Source organism: Podarcis muralis, chromosome 10 (genome assembly GCF_964188315.1).
Source record: "Podarcis muralis chromosome 10, rPodMur119.hap1.1, whole genome shotgun sequence".
Taxonomy (NCBI): Eukaryota; Metazoa; Chordata; class Lepidosauria; order Squamata; family Lacertidae; genus Podarcis; species Podarcis muralis.
In genome coordinates this window covers 49,645,600-49,668,025 of record NC_135664.1, presented here as the reverse complement: position 1 = coordinate 49,668,025, position 22,426 = coordinate 49,645,600, and the positions used below count along the sequence as shown (strand labels likewise).

The window sequence follows — 22,426 nt, the reverse complement described above, 5'->3', positions numbered from 1 at the left end:
CATTTAGGGCTTTAAAGGTCAGCACCAACACTTTGAATTGTGCTCGGAAACGTACTGGGAGCCAATGTAGGTCTTTCAAGACCGGTGTTATATGGTCTCGGCGGCCGTTCCCAGTCACCAGTCTGGCTGCTGCATTCTGGATTAGTTGTAGTTTCCGGGTCACCTTCAAAGGTAGCCCCACGTAGAGCGCATTGCAGTAGTCCAAGCGGGAGATAACCAGAGCATGCACCACTCTGGCGAGGCAGTCCGCGGGCAGATAGGGTCTCAGCCTACGTACCAGATGGAGCTGGTACACAGCTGCCCTGGACACGGATTTAACCTGTGCCTCCATGGACAGCTGTGAATCCAAAATGACTCCCAGGCTGCGCACCTGGTCCTTCAGGGGCACGGTTACCCCATTCAGGACCAGGGAATCCTCCACACCTGCCCGCCTCCTGTCCCCCAGAAACAGTACTTCTGTCTTGTCAGGATTCAATCTCAATCTGTTTGCCGCCATCCATCCATCACTTCATTAGATGTTCAAAGAAGACTAGGATCTAAAGGAGGAGAATGTTAAGACAGCCTAAAAGCAAACACAACCCCCCCCCCGAATTCTCGCTTTGTGTTAAGAAGAATTTGCAAAAATTGTGAGCTAAGAGCAATTGGTGGAAAGAAAAGTAGTCCTTGCACTCAAACTGGCCAAAAGCAGGCTACCTTCCCCCATTTTCAAGGCACACAAAATACTATTCTCAAAGGAACCAATGAAATCAATCATGCCATGGTCTGGCAAAATGCCCCAAAGCCACAACAGAAACTTAATATGAACAGCAAGCTGATTAGTGAATAATTCACATGCCCCAATTCTCTTACAGGTACTGCTAAGGCAAGCTAGAATCCAACCTTAACTAACATTATTTACCCCAGGACAATCTATGGCCAGATACAGAAACCCGAAATACCATTAAGATGTCTGTTTTTGTTTCACCACACCTCAGCCATTCTTAACAGGGCCATATTTTGAGAAAACAAGCTCTCCTGGTGTTACTCTCCCCCCCCCCCCAAGCATTCAGCTTTGAAACATACCGTATTTTTTGCTCCATAAGACTCACTTTTTCCCTCCTAAAAAGTAAGGGGAAATGTGTGTGTGTCTTATGGAGCGAATGCAGGCTGCGCAGCTATTCCAGAAGCCAGAACAGCAAGAGGGACTGCTGCTTTCGCTGCACAGCGATCCCTCTTGTTGTTCTGGCTTCTGAGATTCAGAATATATTTTTTTCTTGTTTTCCTCCTCCAAAAACTAGGTGCGTCTTATGGTCTGGTGCGTCTTATGGAGCGAAAAATACGGTACCTTTGGGGTGACATATGCACAGGGCAAGAAGTGCTTCTAGACTTCTAACAAACACAGGATTTTCCTTTACATTGCCCGAACATACTTCTTGATTCCTCACATGAGACATGTTACAAAGCATGTTACAACAGTTTATTACTTATCCATTTTTTTAAAATCTCTTCACAAAGAAAATTGGCTTATTAGAAAGAACCTTTGGTAAGGCTTCTCCTTATTTTAAAATTTCTATGCTACCCTTCAATAAAAATGTTTCCAAGGGGCTTACCTACGAACACAAAACAAAAGTAACTGGGTAACAAAAGCATAAACATAAAACAGGAGATAAAAGTTTGTAGCAAGAAAAACATAGCTTAACAATAAAGACCTGAGGAAACAAGTCTGCCAAAAAGACAGCAAAGAACGGGCAACCCTCTGTGGGGAAGGCAAAAAAAATTGTGTGTGTGTGTGTGTGTGTGTGTGTGTGTAAAGAACAGGGACGTATTCAACCACGTGATTACTCACCTGCTATCTTTAGACACAGATTTAACACTTCTGTTTATGTAAACTAGTCGTAACTGTAGCTGATAGTTAATGCTTGCAATAGTAAGTTTTGGACATTCAAATATCCTAGAGTGTATGGAAACATTCATTTCCCTGACACACCCAAAATAAACATGAACAGATCTTCAAAATCTCTTTCGTTACAAACCAACGTTTCATATATGGGAAATTCTGTCTAGCCTATAATGGGACCCCAAATTCAGATATTTACTTCCACCTTCCTTATTCAGCTGATTTCAGTTCATATGTATGCAGCTACTGTGTGAATCCTGCCTTCTGGTTGCTTGAATGACTCATCCAATTCTACTGTGGCTCTGAAGAGACCATTTTTTAAATCCAATGACGGTGAGATAGAAATATGTGGCTGTAAACACCAGCTCCAATATATGATCCATTCCACTCTCTCTCCTCCACCCACTAATGCCATAAAAATAAGCCAAAGGTCTTCACAAAGCCATCCTTATTTATCCAGCCTAGTTAACAACTTTAGTAAGCTTAACACACTACCTGAACACCCATAACGATGTCCTTTTAGATAAGGCAGGTATATGCATGGACAACACCGTACGTAACAGAATGGAAAATACAACACTTGTGCCCTATGTTCTGAATCACTGCTGGCAGCCCATATATCCGCTAGCCTGAAATTCTTCACACCCACAGTGACAATTCAACGTAATGATTCATTGATGAGTATATAAAACCAAAGTAACACCAAACGTGAGCCAGTAACCTACACTTTCCTATTTCTACCTGTCAGGATACAAGAAATCACTCTTCTACACGTTCTTGTGCATGTCATACACATACAGAAAACTTCCCTAATTTCTGTCAAATATGTAATGTGTGTAAGAGAGAACTGCTGCTGAAGGTACAGATGAAGAAAGACTAAGTTAAAATGCCTATTCTTCATCTTCATAGCCTTCCTAAGTGCTGAAAAGGCAAAACAAGGATTTGCCCAAGGCCTGAAAGGCTTGATGTTGCAGTTCATTAAAAAAGGACTCTGGATTTCATTTTGTAAACACTAAGAAGTCCTTGTAAAGCAAAACCTGTAGAAGTGAGCTTCCATACCAACTCCAGGTACTGTATTTCCTCTGTCTCTCTTTCAGCAAACACATCCTGAGGAAATTCTTAAATTCATACAGTGGATTGGGTGGGCAGGAAGAGAGTAAAGATGAAAAACTGAACAGACTTTTAAAAAACCCAACAGGAAATGGATTGTTTGAAACCTTAGAATGAGCCACTTAAATGTGTATATGCTAAATATGTACTGTACCTTTCAATAGATTTCCAGGAACTAAAATTTTAAAAGCTGTCAGTTGATTTAACTAAAAAAGTGAAAAAGAACAATCTGAAAACAACCAAGACAGAACAGGAGGAGGACAGGTACAGACAAAGCAAATGTCAGCACTGAAACTCTTAAAAATTCAAGGAGAATAAAAAAAGTTAGTCTCCTGGTGCCAAAATGATATCAGAGAAAGCACATTCATAAATGAGGCCTTATAGTCAGTCATCACCAGACTCATCTCAGAAAGCCTCTAATGAAGGCCTCATTGCCTAAGCAGGCTGATCTGGATTCTATAACAAGAAAGTTACCAACATAAGAAAGCTGCCAGTACTGTAGTATCTATTCACAGGCAGGATGTGTGAATCATTGTCGCTTTCTTTTGCTAAGCAGCATTAATTACATTAGATTCAACAGTTACTGTAGTTAGTTAGTTAGTTAGTTAGTTAGTTAGTTAGTTAGTTAGTTAAACAAACAGGATTTCTATGCCACTTTAATCACCAAAGCCTAAACTATTTCATAAAATCACTTAGGGAACAAATGTGCTTGTTTTAAACTGCTTTTAATATTATGTTTTAATATTGTAATTCATTCAGTGCTAGAAACTCAGATATATAAGCTAGACGCCAAATGGCTCCTTAAACCAGGGCTATAGTCGCCAAAACGGAATGTATAGTTGCTGTTTTGGGGCCAGACAGCTCAAGAGACACATTTTTGAAGACAACTTTTTGGTTCCTGATTGTGCAGATAAAATATCACAGATAGAATTCTAAAGGAAGTGGTAATAGTGTGTGAAAACAGGCAAGATCCAAGGATCCCTAGGCATAAGGGCAGTATATAAATTCAACAAATAAATATTAGGTTGCAAGAGTTATTTCTTGAATCATTTACCGCAATGTTTATTTACATGGGCTTCTGTGGATGTTTTCTATTAGCCTTATATCTGCTTCTTCTGTTTTTGTTTGATCATCAAAAAGCAAACTATGGAATCTCCCTCATCAGACAACCAAAGAATGTTGATCTCGACTGAAAGAGCAACGTGCTTTATACACAGAGTAATAAGACACGATGCCAAAGCCTGTATACATATAAGAGAAAACTGTTATTAGCGGCCTGTTCAAATGCCCAAAATATATTGTGCTAACCTCAGTTCTCTTCTCACAACCTATTATTTCCACAGTAAGATAATAGGAATAAACATTAATCAACATCCACACCTTGCTTTAAATAGAACAGCAGCTCAGAGAGGAGAATTAGGAATAGCAAGAATTGGAAGACAGGCAAAATAATAAGTTTAACACAGAAAGTTTCTATTTTTAAGAGTAAGTTTCCAATTACAATCTAGAGGCACATCAGTTGAACAAATTATCTGTAGGTTAAAAGAAAAACCAAGCTTGAAATGACTGGCACCACACCTTAAAAGAGATGGCTGTGAATCTTCCAAAGGGATTTACCCATGAATTGAAAAATATTACAATATGGGCCAAACCTTATGAGAAGATGACATGTCCAGCCACTTACATAAACACATACATGTGCACACAAACCCTTGCTCTCTATGACTGTCAGTCTGTCAATCACACAGCTAATCATCTGAGGATACTCAATCTCTCCTGTCTCAGAAATCTCCTCGGATGCATGGCAGTAATTGCCTTTTCCCATTAGCCCACAGTGACAATGGCTGCCATAGCAACTGGCAATGATTTTAATAAATCCAATCTGCTTTTTCAAGGACAGCACATGCATGCCAGCAGTGACAGCACTACAGATAGGCTCTGTAAGGGGGAAGGGAAACCAACAGCAAGGTCAGAGGTTTAGCATTCAAAGGTGAGCAAAACAACTATGGAAAAGACAAATGCTTTCTTTTCTATACAGGGTACAGTGAGAGCAAATTATAAACATATTCTATAAGACTCTGTTGTTTTTAAAATGTGTAGAGTAAGCAAATAGCCTCTGTTTACAAAGAGGTATTGGACCCTACGAAGCCAATATATGCAACATTTGCATTCTTAAGTTATACTGAACCAGAGCAAATAGTACTTATTCAGTAAATACCAAGTGGATTTTTTTAAAAACAAAAACAAAAAATTACTCAGCATTGAGACATGGAACAGCATGAGGTACTATCTCAATCAAAGAGTCTGCAGTCATTTCATTGTAATGCATGAAGAGACCGTAAGAGTTAACCCACTTTCAAATGTAATGTCTACATAATCACCAAGTTAGATGCCCCTATGACCAGTGAAGAACAAGAATTCAAAGTAAGAAGCTCATAAAACAGGGGTGCCCAAACTTTTTTCAAAGAGGGTCAGATTTTATGAAGTGAATATGTGTGAGGGCCGACCAAAGTTGTTTAGGCCCCCAAAATGGACTTTGGACATGCCTGCCACAAAATATCTAGAGACACTTCTTCTGCCTTCTCCCAAACAATGGAATGTGAAAACTTCTGTAAAAGAAAGTAGATATTAGCAAGATTTCTGAAAATGCCCTATGCACCAGTGCTACACCATTGTCATTTGCATTATCAATATCAAACTTTCTAACTTAGGACTGCATTTCAAATACCCTATCAAGCCAGGCAATTTCCCTTGAAGTTAAAGAGCAGGCTGTTTAAAATATCACTAACAACCTATAGTCACCCAAGGCTCTTTAAGTTGTTAACATCAGCAGTGGTGAACTAACAGTAGCAAGACGGGAACACTCTGCTGTATGCTGAGTTTTACTGGAGATGCTGAATAACCAGAGCTTTGTATCATACCAGCTATAATAGATAGTGCAATGTGACAGAGTAGTTTCTGCTATGATTTAAACCCAGTCTCAGAGTTAGGAAAAGGGGAAAGGAAAATGAGGTGATGCCCAAACAAATAACAGAAAGACATACATGCAACTCTGCCTATCAGTCATGAGAACAAAAAAGGAACATAACAGCGGTTTGTAAAAAAAATCCAGTTGGGGTGCTTACGCCCATGCAACTTGTTCAAAAGTTGGTGGTTCTTCTGTTTTAGCCACAGAGCAGAAATAACATGATTGCTTCTGTTCCGCCAAATACAGTATACCTATGAGCCTCAAATGCTTTAAACATAATCTAGTACCTTCTTAGTGCAGACAGAGGGCAAGGTGCACAAGGACTGAAAACAGAGTTAAATGCAACACCTACATGCACAACATTCTCACAGCACCATTAGCACACCAGGCTGAGGCAGGTCAATGGACAGCTCATGGTGCCTGTCAGTATGCGTGCAAGCCTTGGCTTTCCCAAATACACAGCTCGCTCAGTACAGTGGATGCACTGAGGGTCTCTTATACTTTCTAGACCACAGATGGTAGGGTCAAGACAGCTACAGCTGGGTGGTATAAAAGAAGGATCCAGAGCAGCCCCTTTCTCCTCCTTCCTAGCTTTCAACCATATAACTGGTAGTTATACGGAACGTGACAGGGGCTTTGAAAAATCCATAACAGGTTAGCCAATTTAGCTCAGAGATTCAATGCTGTCATTGAGAACAAAAAGTTCTCTATCAGAAAAATAAAATAAAAGATCAGCTTTATCTTTTAAAGTAATAACAACATAGTAGTTTTGCAACTGAATGACAAAAATTGAAGACACACTACAGATATTAATGCATAGTCTCTGGTTCCACCATGTGTCCCAAAGCTATCTATAAAGCCCACCTATTTGAGTTCTTATTTACATTTTCTCCTTCCTCTAATGGAGATCTAACTGAATCAAGGCCAAAAATACGTAGAGTCATACCTTGGATCTCAAATGCCTTGGTTCCCGAACAAATCGTCTCCCGAACAATCGAAACTCAGAAATGAGTGTTCTGGTTTTTGAACAATTTTCGGAAGCCGAATGTCCAGCATGGGTTCCAATTGACTGCAGGAGCTTCCAAACTGAGACATCTAAGGGGCAGGAAGAGGCTCAGCCAGCCTGGGATCCACTGGAGTAAGCTCCATAAACATCATTTGGTGACACTGGGGCTGATCCGGAACCAACTGCTACACTAGCTCCCCGGACAGCATAGCACAGAGCAGGGTTTAGCCTGCCCACAGCTGGCATAAACTAAAGTGCTGTGGATGAAGCTATGGCTACACCATTCCATCATGCTGCTGGCCCAATCAGGGTTAGAAATTATCTGTAAACTACGGTACGAAGGGGGAAAGTCCGTTCAAAACTACTGTTTAAGAGGATGGCATCTGCTTAGTGATCTAAGTCATCATTTTAAAAACTGTTCCTCATACAGAACACAATTCAGCAATTTCATTCATAATTCCCTGTATGATCCTGAAACAACAGTTTTCATAAGGGAAGAAACAAACCACAGGAAATACTACATTAGTTTGCTTTGCAGAACTCTTTCAGACTTATAAGTCGATACAAAAAGCCACTTCCTGGTTCGGAAGACTCAGAAGTAGTCGCGGCATTATGCCATGTCAAGATTTCCCTACCTCCCTGAAAAATTAATGTGAGGCAAAACATTAACAGAAGTTACGCATCTTGCTTCTTCAGTCTGTACCAATCGTTTTGCGTGGAACACACAAATAAGAACGCAGAACTTTTTTCAAAAGCAGATATCCTCCTACCCCAGACACAGTAACAATTTTCTTTATGTGAGAAGAGAGAAAAGAGAGAAGAGAGAGAGAAACGGCACACACAGAAAATGTTTGCATATTCTGCTCCTGACTACATCGTATCTGACTGAGGAGGGAAATGTTTAAAAGCTACAAGCTAAGATACACTTTCAGTGTTTCCATCAGAAGTAGGAAGGGCTAAATGCAGAGAAGCCCCACCCACCCCCTAACCACAACCACAGACACCAAATGATACGCCTGCCATCATAGTTTCAGTCTCCGACTATCCCACATGATACTAAATAAAACATAAGTGAGACCTTGTTGGGTTAGCACTTCTGGGCATACTCCCTGATGGTAGTAATTACTCTATGTATCTGCAAATGCCTCCTAAAATAAGCAAACCCCTAAAAAAGCCTTTGCATCTCTGACTTGCAGGAAGAGTTTCAGCTGAGTTCAGATCTCAGGACCTGAAAAGCCTCTAGGGAAAGATAAATTTGTTGATGTTACAGAGGGACATTACATAAGGGCACTTACTTAGTCCACTTCTGTTGTAACACAGAAAGGAACCTGAGCATATACTGAAAAGAAAGCAAGTGGGTCCCATCCCAACTGCTCTTTTTCTGCTTTTTACAGCACAGCACTAAATAGCAGTTTTGTTATGCTCCAGACAAGCACCATAGGAAAAACCTGACACAGCCATAATGGGGAAAGGGAGGGGGGGTAAATCCACTAGGCTTTTAATTACCATCCCCAGAAGATACTTCTCAGATACGTCTTGCGCAATACATTAATTGCACCGAGAGGGAAAATATCAACAAACAACCAGAAAGTGCTCAAATGATTAGAATGGTACAAGTTCTATTATGTACACGACACCCAAGTAAAAATATTTTTTTGAAAAAATGTGCTCCCCCATCAGGCTAGGTATGAAAATAGTTTCTAACAACCAGATTAACATAAATAGCAATATCAAAGCTGATATAAATCTTCCCCAATGAAGACACCAAAGTTGTAAATGCTATACGCACCACTGGAGATATCCTAATATTACAGCTATTAAAAACGAGTATGCCCAATTCTTAGGCCAATACACTATTCAAATGATCTAAGGATAGAGGCATTTGTCACAATCCTCCCCCCCCCCCAAAAAAAACCCATTACACAAGCACCACATCCTAATGTGAGTGGTCCCTAAAGGTCTGGATAGATTTCAAAATGAGAACAAGCACCATGAAATATAGGCAACTGTCAGGTAAAGGCCTGTGGAAACTTCTGATGCAGCTGCATATCAATATTTAGCTGCACAGATAGAAATTTAGAGTATAAAGGCCTCTCCCTACATTTAAAATGAGAAAAGGGCTGTGTGGGGGACAGGTCATCCACATACACACAGAAAAGTTTAGTTGTCTTGCTCTCAAATAACATAACTTGAATCTAAAACACCAAGAAAAACAAAAACTCAAATGTCTTCAACAGCAACTGTGCGCTGCCTTGAATTTAGAAGCGAGTGTACTAAAAATAGAAAAGGAGAAGAGAATGTGTTAAATCTCAGAATGCAACAAAGTACAGTGGTACCTCAGGCTACAGACGCTTCAGGTTACAGATGCTTCAGGTTACAGACTCCGCTAACCCAGAAATAGTGCCTCAGGTTAAGAACTTTGCTTCAGGATGAGAACAGAAATCATGCTCCGGCGGCGTGGCAGCAGCAGGAGGCCCCATTAGCTAAAGTGGTCCTTCAAGTTAAGAACAGTTTCAGGTTAAGAACAGACCTCCGGAACGAATTAAGTACTTAACTTGAGGTACCACTATAGTTCTAATCCTTGGGCAGTGGCATTGTCTTGTGACAACTGCACTTCAGAGTCACTTCAATGCAACTATAAAATGGAGCTCTCAAAAAAACGCTCCAGCGAAGTGGAACTAGTTGCCTCTAATTGGCCCACTCACTTCATTACTAGATGCTCTTCTTACCCCTTAGATGTAATCACTCAAAGGAGACCATTATGCATGCACATAAGGTGTAATAATCTAGTATCTGAATAAGCAAGACTTAAAGATTGCCAGATTCATCACAAATACCTACTTATCAGCCCGTCACAAGTCAGGCGGCTCCTGATAACTTTTTTAATCAACTAGACAAAAGCACAAACACTTTGACAAACAGGAATAGACAAAAACAACAACACTACACTTATAATTTGTCCAGCTCTTAGCATTATTATTGCTTTCAGACTTCTGCAACTCCACCATTATCAGCAACTATACCAGTGATTATATTGCGGCTGATAATTGTGGAGGAGATGCATGATTATATGAAAGTCCTGAGCACAGCTTCAATTACTGGTGATGGGGGAAAGAGCAGTGAATGAAGTCTGAATTCAAACCCATAGATCACTCAGGCTGTTCTCTCAGGACAAAATGGAGATGTGAACAAGTATTTTTTTTGAGAGAGAGACTTTGTGAGTACGGAACATCAGTGGCATAGCATGGATTGCCAGAGCCCGGGGCCATGCAGTGGGGGGAAGCAGGGAGGGAAACGCATGCATGGAGTACGCATGAACATTCAACTGCCTAATTGCATCCACATCACCCAAGAGATCGCATCTGGTTCACATGGAGAAGCCGTTTTCAATGGAGCCCAGCAACGGAAGAGCGCAGCTGTATTAACGCAACACCAGTGTTGAAATTTTGTGCACCTAACAATTTTGCGACAAGGGCAACCACCCCTGTGGCTCCCCCCACACTACGTCACTGCAGAACTTAACAAAAGGCAGAAGACAGAACTTACAGAAGAATGATAGGAAAACAGGCAAGTTGCTGCATTCTAGCAAAATGCTCATAAGGAAATGGGCATTATCTTCTTTTAAAAAAAGAAAAACCATCATAGTAAAACCAAATAGTGGATGGTTCATTTTAAACCTGAAAGTTTGTGCATTAAAACAGTATCAGTTAAAGATTTAGTTGATTCAGAATCATTGTTGAGGACAAACTAATCAGTGAGGCTATAAGTTATAGTCATATATACTTGGATTCTATGTTTTTTAATCTCTCCTAGGTTCTTATTACTGTAATATGGAGTGAAAAAATATTAAAAGATAGTCTTTCCTTCAAACAGTGACTGACTTCCTTCAATATCTCAAAAGGCACAGATACTAGGGTTTCTGTAAGATGCAAACGTATTTACATTTTATCAGTTAAATAACAGACTGATTAACTATGATTGCCTATTAATTAGGCTGCTTTACAACACATAACTTCTTTTGTCCCACAGGTAATTAAGTGTAGCTTCCTTGTTCCCAATGTTGTATCATTTCTATTATAAGGCACTTGCCCAACAACACCTCATTCTCTTTGACCTCCTCTTCCTCAAGCTGTGTACCCTTCACTCTTCTTATTTTCTCAATACTTGCCAAAAAGCCGAAGTATTTTGACTTTTCACTACCAAGGAGTGGGTTTAGATTATGCAAACATGGTTAATTTATACAGTGTCTTATGCCTGCACATTTTAATACCCTTGGTACAAATTGAGTGTTTTCTCTCTCTATGGAGTATAAATTAAGGTTACCAGATATTTTTCAATGAATCGGGAGACACTTTTCAGCTTCAGTGGATTTTGTATGGGGCCTGATTTGTAAATCCAATAATGAATTGAAGAAAATGTTGAAATATACATTTGTTAAGAAACCAGAAGCATTTTTACTAGGCATTACAGGTAATGAGATAAATAAGAAAGAAAAGAAGTTATTTTTATATGCAGTGACAGCAGCAAGAATATTGATGGCCCAGAAATGGAAACAGGAGGAATTACCTACGATAGAAGAATGGAGAACTAAAATGATGGATTATGCAGAACTGGACAGAATGACAGGAAGGATCCGGAATCGACGAGATCAAAGATTTACAGAAGATTGGGAAAAGTTTATCCAATATATGCAAAAACTGAGTGATAATAAAATTACGTTTGTAAGCTTTAAGGAAGCTCTGTGAGGGGAAAGGGTTAAAAGGGCAGAAATGTGTAAAAAGTAACAATAGGAAGGAATGGCAGACAAATTGAGGGAAGTCAAAAAAGAGAAGTAAGATGTAATTAAGATGTATGGAATGTATAAATTTGTTTTTGTATTTGAAAACTAATAAAAATATAATATATATATTAAAAAAAATTGTAAATCCAAGGACTGTCCCTGGGAAATGGGGACGTTTGGTAACCTTAGTATAAATGCAGCCCTGGTTTTATCGAGCCTCAGGATATCCAACTCATATATTGAACAGAAAGCAGATATACAGTCTTCAGAAAACAGAAAATGAAAACATTTTTGTGAAAAATAACAAAACGGTTTGTTCAGCAAACATTTTATTCAAGCACTGGAAATTAAATACTGAAAGCAGTGGTTATCACCATACACTTCACAGAGAGAATAAAAATGCATATAACATGCAGGTTGTTCTTCATGGTGCAATAAACACAGTGTTGTGTAATAATAAAGATTTCAGGTCCATGCCACATACAGATTCATCATTTCACTAATGTAAGGGATCTCCTCACTACAGAGGCAAAATATTCCATTTTTTTATTGTATCATCATCATGTGAAAACTAAACTATACAGACAAGAGGCAAGCGAATTCAAAGACGGCAGATATATTCTGCAAAAAGGCATCATGTAACACTATGTCCCACTTCACTAGTCTTTCTGTAGTACAATCAAACATCAATTTGACAATTTGATTAGGCTACAGTGCACATATGGGGAAGAAACCAATCAGGTTCTTGCTCTCCAACATCTCTCAACCCAGCCTAACTGCTGCCTACCGGCCACCTTTATTGTCCCTTCGAGCCCATTTTCCTTTTCCCCTCACTAGGCCTGGGTCCACAGACTCTAGGCAATGCATCTTCCATTATCTGAAAGGAAAAAAGCTAGGACACATCAGTCACCACTAAGTATGCCTTGAGGTATACTAGACAAAGTCTGCTGCATTCAGGAACAGGGCCTCTGCGCTTGGTTTAAGACTAAAAGCCCGTCACTTGGGGATTAGACGCTGTGTAAGTTTGTTGATGTTTAAAGTATCACAATACTCTTAGTTATCAGGAGTCACGAGTAGCAGCAACACAAGTGGGGGGAATACAGGCAGTAGGCCCTGTAACTCTGTGCACAGGGCTGTAGTGTATCCTTAAGTTTAGGTGATTCTGGTACCACTCATAATACTGGACGTGGCAAGGCCCAAAACTCTTTCCCTTCGTACCCAGTGCCATTTAACCAACAATTGTGCTTTGAATTGGGAGCAGTGCACAAACTATGAAAAGAACTCCAGTTTCTCATTTTCTTTTTAATCAAGAACAAGCCCTTCTTCACACAAGCAATTCTTTGAAAAGCTTTTGAGACTTATGAGGAAGTTAGAAAAGGAGGGCAGTAAAAGAGAGGGTATTTTTTGTTTTTGGTTTTTTTAAGCACTGAAGTGATCAGTTCCCATGCGGCACAGCAGGTAGCAAGGCACAGCAGCAAGCTGCAGTAAGAAACCAAAAATGCAGCCAATGGTGTACTGTAAATGGAACCAAGGACAAATGGCAAATTCATACATTCCAATATGAACAGAAAATACAGGGAACCCACAAAACCTTTGCAGACCTCATATGCAGGAGATGCTAGGTGCAGGATCAGTGCTTAGTGCACAGACTCTTGAAATGATACGTTCAGTGGTGATTTCGTATCTGTGGAACCCTCTCCCCAGTGGATAAGTACTTAGCCACATCATTCTTTTCTTTCAGGGAACAGTTGAAGACGCGCCTCCTGCAGCAGGCTTCCGGATGAGGGTATTAGTGACTTAAATAATTTAGGAAGAATTTGATGATCATGCTTGTTAGAAACTGTACCAATATAAATGTTTTCAACTTTTACATTTCATGGGTATTGTTAAGCATGCATTTTATGTTGTTTATTATGCTGTAAAATGCCCTGTAGTCTTTGGGTAAAGGATAGTATACAATTGGCTGAATAAATAAACAAATACATTTTTAAAAGAAACTGCTTCTCCAGAATGGGGTGGGGGGGTGATGTAAGCACACATGCATATGTGTACAGTGGTACCTCGGGTTAAGAACTTAATTCGTTCCAGAGGTCCGTTCTTAACCTGAAACTGTTCTTAACCTGAGGTACCACTTTAGCTAATGGGGCCTCCCGCTGCCGCCGCGCCGCCACCACGCAATTTCTGTTCTCATCCTGAAGCAAAGTTCTTAACCCGAGGTACTATTTTTGGGCTAGTGGAGTCTGTAACCTGAAGCGTCTATAACCTGAAGTGTCTGTAACCTGAAGTGTCTATAACCTGAAGCGTCTGTAACCCGAGGTACCACTGTATTTCAGCACAGCAGGCCCCCAGAGTGCTGAGAATATTATAAGATGGCAACAATCCTGAAGACTGCACAGTCCTTCTGTGGCTCCCTGTCTCTGGTTGGTTTGGCATGCAAGAACACTGCTTTGAACACAGCAATTTGTACATGTGCACCAAAATCGTTTTGCGAACCGTGCTGCCTTACCCATGCATTCATATCAATCAACCTACCTGCACCTATGTGCATATACAGAGTTAGTGAAGTGACAATGCAAAAGTAGATTGTGCATGGATAGAATACCAGAGCAGCACTTCCACTATCCCTTGGGAAGAAAACAGCATTAGGATTACATGTGGATGACTCTCTATGTCTTCACCCAAACCTCCTCAGCGTAATCTGCCATTTAACACAGCTTGAAAGAAACCACTTTCAATGGTCAGTCAATATGCTGCAGCTATTTCTTTCCCCCTTCATCCCTGGCTGCAAGAAATAAGTCCTGGATTCATATAGCAGCCATGATCCGATTTGCTCCAATCCCAGCTCAAGCAGCTTTATACCACCCCACTAACAAGATCAGTACTGGCCAAACAGGGTTTATCCAGGCTGATCAGTGATGGATTAGATAACGAAACCCTAACTGCCTAAAGCTGTCTGCTGCTGCAACGGATAAAGAATGAAACATATGAGATATATTGCACACTGCCTCTAAATTAGCCTCTTGCACCTAATTGTTGCTTTCAGAGTTCTGTTGTCACCCCAAAATTAAAGTATATCATGTACCGTATAAACAACATTTGTATAGCAAAATTGTTGTTGTTGTTGTTTATCACTGTTGTAGGATTACATGCTACCTCCGCACTGTCTACAATCTGAAGTGGTAATAGTCTAACGGAGGACAATAGGAATGACAACTCACTGTAACCTTTGTGATAAATATAGAAAAAGTCAGAAACCTATCACAGCATCTGTAGAGCATATGCATTCTTATTAACTACTGGTTTTTATTTTTAAAACGCATTCCAAAAATGTTTGTCCACAAAATAAGATCTTCAAGACAGCTAACCATCATAACAATTAAACACACTGTACAAATAACATCAAAAAATATCCACAACAAAACCCCTTAATGGAAAACAAAATGCAGAGTAACCACTCAAGAAAATGTCCTTTTGAGTAGCAGAGAAAGAAGGGGGTTGTAGCTAAATTTCATGGGGCAAAGTCATTCAGAATACAGGTGCCATCAGCAAGAATCTCTCCCACCACTTCACTTCTGTTGAGCCAGGACAGAAAGTAGGGCCTCCCCTGAGGACTGAAGCATGTGGATATGTACATATGGAAGACAGCATCTTTTAGATACTGCAGTCCCTAAGATACTGAGAGTTTTGAAGGCTAGCACAATCACTTTGGATTAGATGCAAAAAACAATATGAGGGATCCCGTGAAGATGGCACAATATGGGTGTTATGTGATCATAAACTCTGGCTCCTATGAGAAGCCAAACTACATTCTACATCAATTGAAGTTTCTGGATTCTTTTGGAAGGCATCCTTTTAAATGATGTTACAGTAATCCAATCTCGACCTTATCAAGGTATTTATGGCTATGGTGAGGTCTGTATTCGCTAGGAAAGTGAGTTGTAATAGATGGAGTTCCACATTTTAGGCTGTAAGCGTCTGATCAGGAGGAAACTGCAGTTCGTACTGCACAATGAATGGGTTTTCTCTTACGCATAATCATTTTCTGACAGTATTTGTACCATTATTGTTGTTCCATCTCTATGAACATAGCATTACCAATGTCATAACTACTATGGCACATTAGTGAAGAGTTCGATTCTCCTTCTTTATTCCCATTCCCATACAACTGACTATAGCAGGTGATGGGAGAACAGTGGCTCCACTTGATTGCCCAGGTATGCCTTTTACCCTCACAAAGCAACTCATGTGGAGACAGAGAATCTGAACATAAAGAACTGAAAAGTATGCCCTTAAGAATAAACTGGAGAAATATGTCTGGACTAACTAACACATAAGATATTATTCTTAAGGCGAGCAGGAATGATGAGATAATACGCAGCGCTTTCCAACCCATAAAATTTCTAAGACTCCTGAGCAGCAGGGTATGTTGGACATGCTTCTGGTTTCCTGAAAAGTAAGTTTTCATATGTTCAGTATTAAAAATTGTAAATCAAAACAAAAGTCATTTTTCCTATGGATGCTAAAATGTGTATTTTGTAATATAAAGACTCCTAAAATGTGATTAGGTAGGCCACAATCATGGACATATTTGCATACCTGTACATATTATTTTTTTCCAGTATTGCAAGAAAAACTGGGCTACTGTAACATTTAAGGCCCAAGAGATATTCTATATATATTGGATGGGAGGCAAAGGAAAAGTTACATTAAAATAGTTGCCATAGGATATTAGTTCCAATTTGAGAAATTTCAAATTCATTGCAAACTTATGTCTCTTGCTACAATTTTCTTACAGTTTGCTAGAACTGCTCATGTTTTGCTTGCATGAAACAGACTGACTCAACATGATGCTAAAGTCTCATTTGCACATGAAGTGTGCAAGGATTCTGTGTTAATTAAGCATTCTGTGTCCTATACAGTCATACCTTGGAAGTCAAACAGCCTAATTCTCAAACGTTTTGGCTCCCAAGTTCCAGTTTGGTTCCAGTTTTCGAAGGTTTTGGAAGTCGAACGGACTTCCGGAACAGATTCCACAATTATGTGGCTAATTGCATATCAGAAGGTAACAGAGAGTCACACAAAATGGGACAAATTCCAGAAGCTAAATGGAACATTAGTGTGCCTCAGCAGGAGAATGAACATCCACTTGGGGCCACCAACCAGAGTCATAGAGGCAATCAAGAGCTGTAGCAGAAAACATCAAATTGCAATGAATAAATCACACAGTTTTCAAAGAGTGGGAACACAGTCAGTGTCAGCAACAGAAAGGAGCATCAAGCACACAGTTACTTGTCCAAGTAGCACTCCGCAAAGTAAGACATTTCTGTAAAGAATAGTTTCAGTATTTTCCTAACTTGGCAGATCAGAAGGAAGTGTACACAGCAATTCTCTTTTTAAAACAATTTACCTCATAGTCTCTAAATAGTTTAAGCAAAACATGTGGCCAGAGAAGCAAATGCAATTCTTTTTTTAACTAAAGGTTTACAAAGCTTCTAGAAACAAAGGGCACCAGCAAGAGATAAAACGCTTTCTACCCTCCTCCAGATGCAATTTTCAAGTTTTCCCCTCTTAATTTACTAGATGCACCTCTATACAAACATTTTCATAATACAACTGCAAGTACAAGCTAAGTATCCCCAACAATTAGAATCACCCATACCCAAAAAGTAACCGAAAGATGTGCTTGTTTCTTCCATCTATGTATATTCAAGCATAAAGCTATCAATGGCTCATTAAGTCACTTCAGTTATATACCATACTGGTCTAAATATAGGCCATACTTTCCCCCAAAATCTGGTTTATATAAACTTGAATGCACCCTACAATTGCAGTCTTATAAGTAGAGAAGCCAGGAATCAATATGAGACCTTGTGAACTGCACAGAACTTCAGCTCTTTTGCAAAGGATCACCCACCCTTCTCAAGAGGTAGCCTTGGCTACCTGGTTAGTTTTTCATTGTGAGACAAGTCTAGAGGCTGCATGTGTTCTTTCAGATTTTAAAGAGTACCATGTGGCGCTGGCAGAGAATTTAAGTGTGTGTGTGTGTGTGTGTGTGTGTGTGTGTGTGTGTGTATCTTTCCAAGAGATCTTGTTTTAGGGGGTGTGGCCTATATTCAGGGACAATTTATTTTCGGTATTGCCTCCAGAATCAGAGGCCTCTGAATATTAGTTGCAGGAAAGCGCAAACAGCGAAGATGCTATTACATTCAGTTCCCGTACTCTTAATTTATTAGACTGTCAATCTACCATATATCACTTCATACTATATCTGTTATTAAGAATTTAGTGCGAACCAAGAGTTTTTGGATTTGCTCATTGGGTGGTCTTCTGCCAGGCACTCTCTTTCAAAGTCAGTCTGGGATGTGGAATATAACGGTAATCTGGCTCAGAGACTACTTGCTAGGCTAGACTGCTAGTTCTTTTTGAATACTAAATGATTACCTATTAATACATGCTCGATATTCCTCATTCTCTCAATAACCAGCCGTATTTTTCCTATACATTAAAAAAAGCAAACATCAGTTTGTTTCCCATCACCAGTGAAGGGAGTTTGCATCTACTTGCTTTCCCTGAACTGCCCCAGGAACAAGTGAGGGGAGGCAACTGATTAGGAGACTACAACTACCGTATTTTTCCCTCTATAACACGCAGATTTTTTTCTCCTAAAAAGGAAGGGGAAATGTCTGTGTGTGTTATGGAGCGAATGTGTGGTCCCTGGAGCCAAAAAATCAAGCAAAAGTCAAATCGCTCTTCACGGAGAAGGGAAACCTGAAAAGAGGAAGTGGCAGCTTTCCTGCATTCTGCCTCAGGGTCTTACTGCCCACCCTCCTCTGTTTCGTTGCTGTGATTGCTGAAACGGAACAAAGAGCAGGGAAAGCCCCTCCCCTCCAGGCAAGCAGAGGGGAAAGTGTCGTCTCTGTGCTCCGGTACTGCTGGGGGAGAGGGAGAGAGAGTGGGGGAGGGAAAGGGAGAGGGGGGGAGGGAGAGGGAGAGGGAGAGGGAGAGGGAGAGGGAGAGGGAGAGGGAGAGAGAGAGAGAGAGAGAGAGAGAGAGAGAGAGAGAGAGAGATGGCTGGCTTGGGGGGGAACTTTTGCCTCCCACCCGTTAAATCCCTCTCCAGCATTCTTAGCCAGCTGCTTCTCTGCACACCCCTCTCATGTCTTCTTTGTTTTTCCTTCGCTCCCCACTTAAAATGTGGTTAAAAAGCATGGATCCACATGGATCCTCAGGATCTTTGCATTGGGTCACCCCAAATTCACCATCAGATCACATAGCATGTCCATGGCTACAGCCTGCACCCAAAAAATCACGCACCCACTGTTGCCTGGGGCTGCAATGGTGCAAAAACGTGGTTAAAAAGCATGGATCCACATGGATCCTCAGGATTTTTGCATTGGGTCACCCCAAATTCACCATCAGATCACATGTCTGTGGCCACAGCATGAAGCACAAAAATGATACATCCACTGTTTCATTCAGAATGTTTTTTCCCTTGTTTTCCTCCTCTAAAAACTAGGTGCGTGTTATGGTCAGGTGCGTGTTATAGAGCGAAAAATACGGTAAGTTTCATTGCTATGAAGTGAAACCTTCACTAAAGCGGTACTCCCTTTCCCTGCAATGTTACAGGTGCTGTCTAAGTAGCTATGATGAGAAACAACTGCACTTTTTCATATGCAGATTAGCTTACTAAGGATGGAGGAGTCTATCCTCACCTGCAGATTTAAATAGCAGACTGCAACCATTCTGAGCTAGCAAATCTGATTCTGAGGAAGGGCAACAGGATGGCCCCAAGTTCTACCAGAAAGTAAGTCCTCTGGCCCACCACCCAACATGTTTTCTGGCAGGTAGTTCTTGTGCTGGCCTTTGCACAAACAACAGCTAGAGAATTTCAGGAGAAAGAGACAAAGAAGGACACCTTTCCACTCATTTCCCCAGAAATAAAATAGCTGAGATAGGCACAAATTAAGCTAGCATGTCCTCCTGTTGCCTAGATTATATTTTATCAATAGAAAACAAACACCTCATTTTAAAGTTAATAGTGCAATCCTAACTCCCAGATATAATAGCTGAGAGAGGTTAACCGGAGCTGGAAATAGGCTGCCATCCATTACTCAGGCTGCCATCAATGACTAGTCCAGGGTATCTACTCATACTTGTTAAGGGAAAGCCCTGCTAGCAGAGGTTAAATCAGCAGAAGCTACACCAGTGTGGAGGGCAGAAAAGGATTGCATTAAGGGGGAGAAGTGGGATAACCAAAGTTGTGCTGCATGCTAACTCCATTCACTGATTCACAGAGCTCTACAAAACTCAGCAGCCGAAAATGTGGGTGTAATTAAATTCAGTGCACAGGAATCAATGGAAAGGAAGAAAATGAAAGTCTACACTGCACACGCACCCCCCCCCCAAAAAAAAACAACACTTGCTACACACACCCTGGTCAGAAGCAGTTAGGATGCAAAGTAATTTACCCCCTGACAAATCTGCCTGGTTAGGATGACTCTGTAAGTCTATATTAGACCACTGTTATCAATGCTGAGCACTGGAGTACCCAATGAGTCTTAATGAGTCTCGTGGCTCAAATAGACAAAGGCCCAATGTGTCCCGTGGCTCAAATCAGGTACATTGGCGAAAGAAATGAAATGTGAATGAATCTAGGGATTTAAACAGGAAGTTCTTTGTGTCCATTGAATTATAAAGATATTCTTTGCTTTCTAACAACTGAAAGAGGCCAAATCCTTAAACAAATTGACGGACGGAGAACTGGTACAAGTATGCATTTGTAAAATGACATTTTAATAACTTTATACAAAATGTATTTGTACATTATATAGTTAATATTAATTATATCAAGGACGGCTGTGCGACATAGTACTATTCCTCCGCCACCAGCTTGTTAATTTTATGTATCTGATTTCTCCTGTGTCACTTTAACCCTTCTCCACCTACAATAGACATCAGTGCCTGCAATTCACAACCATTCATACTTTGGTAGCACCCCACTGCTAGTAATGCAAAAAAGAACTCTACCAGCACACAACATTCATGTCTTCTTCCATGGAGAGTCATGGAGAAACTCTGGTTGGTTGCAAGCATAGAACTTCCAGACTAGATTCTGAAATAAGGCTGCAAATAAGCCTATTTCTAAAAGATGCCCTTTTCTCTAAGGACCACATTCTGTTCTACAGCAGTACAACTCCACAGATTATAACAAATGTCCCCCACCTCAGAGCATCATAGCTCAATACAACTGTAAGTGACTACTACCAAAGTAGTAGACATTCCCTTATTTTTGAAGTTTCAGACTGGCATCTCTAGTAGATTACCACAAAACTCAAGGTAATTGTTTCCTCCTCTCTCACTGGATGGATGAATGAATGTCCCTGGATACTTAAGAAGCAGTGGAGTAACTTCATCTGCAGTCTGTATGTCACATCCAGGTTAGGGTGGCTATTCTTGGGGCAAGCTTGATCATATCTAAGTTGCATTTACACTTCAGCTGAGCGGTATACTAGTTTATCTGGGTGAGTGACAAGTGTGAGTGAAAGCTGTGCAACATCTTGATGAACAAATGATTTTTTATGAAGAGTTTAAAACCTGAGTACCATGCAGCTATCTTTGACAGCCCCAGAGTTAAAATAAAGTCCATACAGTGCAATCTTAGGCATGTGCATTTACTCCCAGATAAACCTGAATTGGACTGCAGCCTCAGATACAAGCAAAATATCCAGAGTCACTTCATAAAACTCTACAGTTCTTCCACAAAGCAACGAGAGGCCTAATAAACTTTCTTGTGGAACAGATCAAGATGAAAAGCTATTTGCCTCGAACTGCCGATATGGGTGCGATCCAAAACAAAAAAAACTTCGTCTCTTTCTAGGCCCTCCTCTCACTTTTTAAAACCGAAGACCAGCAATGCATGCTTGTTTGCAAGTGTCAACCGTGACGGTCTACACGTAGGTTGACAAGCCGTTCCCTTACAAAAAGGCTTGATGGTGATGATGTTGATGATGATGATGATGATGTTGCTGCTGTTACACTTGAGGCCACCACAATATGCTTCCCCCAGCTGCCCTCCCAGACCAACCACGGAGCTGCAGGATACCCTGCCCACACCCCTGCTGGGCCCTCCACGTTTGCGAAAGCCCCTTAGCTTTCCTCCCCACCCTCCCACCTACCCCGCTATGCCTAGGATCCTAACACCGGCCCGACGAGGAGGGTCAACGGGGCCAGCATCCTCCCAAAGCGGCGCTCTTCCCCCAGACTCCTGTGGGGGCGAGGGACAGGATACCCTCCAGTCTCACGCGCAGAGAGACCCGTGCGCGCGCGCACAAACGCACCCGCGCCCGGGCGAGAGCGAGCGCGCCCCTCAAGGCCACAAGGGGGGGGGGTTAAGGCGGTCGTCCAGGGTGGCGCCACCGCCGCCTCCTCCTCCTCCTTCCCCGCCGCCTTCCCTGCTAACCTGCATGCCTCCTCCGTCCGCCTCCGCCTCGGTCCGCAGCCTCTTACTGAGGCCGCTGTCGGCTCCGTCGCCTCCGGGCATGGGCTGCTCCAGTTCGGGTTCCCGCTTGATCCCTCGCGGGGCTGGGACGCCGGGCACGAGCTGCTGGTGCTGGGCGCCGCCGTCCGCCATCCGAGCCGGACCCCCGGCCGCCCAAGCGGGAAGCGCAGCCGTCCTCGCCCCCTCGA

The 22,426-nt window shown here is 41.3% G+C and overlaps 1 protein-coding gene across 20 annotated transcripts in view; it reads right to left on the bottom strand.

Annotated features, from left to right (window-relative positions):
- The window catches only part of RBFOX2 (RNA binding fox-1 homolog 2), a 177,987-nt gene extending 155,617 nt beyond the window's left edge, over window positions 1–22,370 (bottom strand). For all 20 annotated transcript variants that reach the window (XR_013394391.1, XM_077934999.1, XM_028745971.2 and 17 more), the window contains exon 1: window positions 22,200–22,370. Coding sequence is in view for 19 of the 20 variants with exons in the window: in XM_077934999.1 (XP_077791125.1) it covers window positions 22,200–22,370 (171 nt within the window). In the remaining variant the exon portion in view is untranslated. The remainder of the gene's footprint in view (window positions 1–22,199) is intronic.
- Window positions 22,371–22,426: the final 56 nt, after the last annotated feature.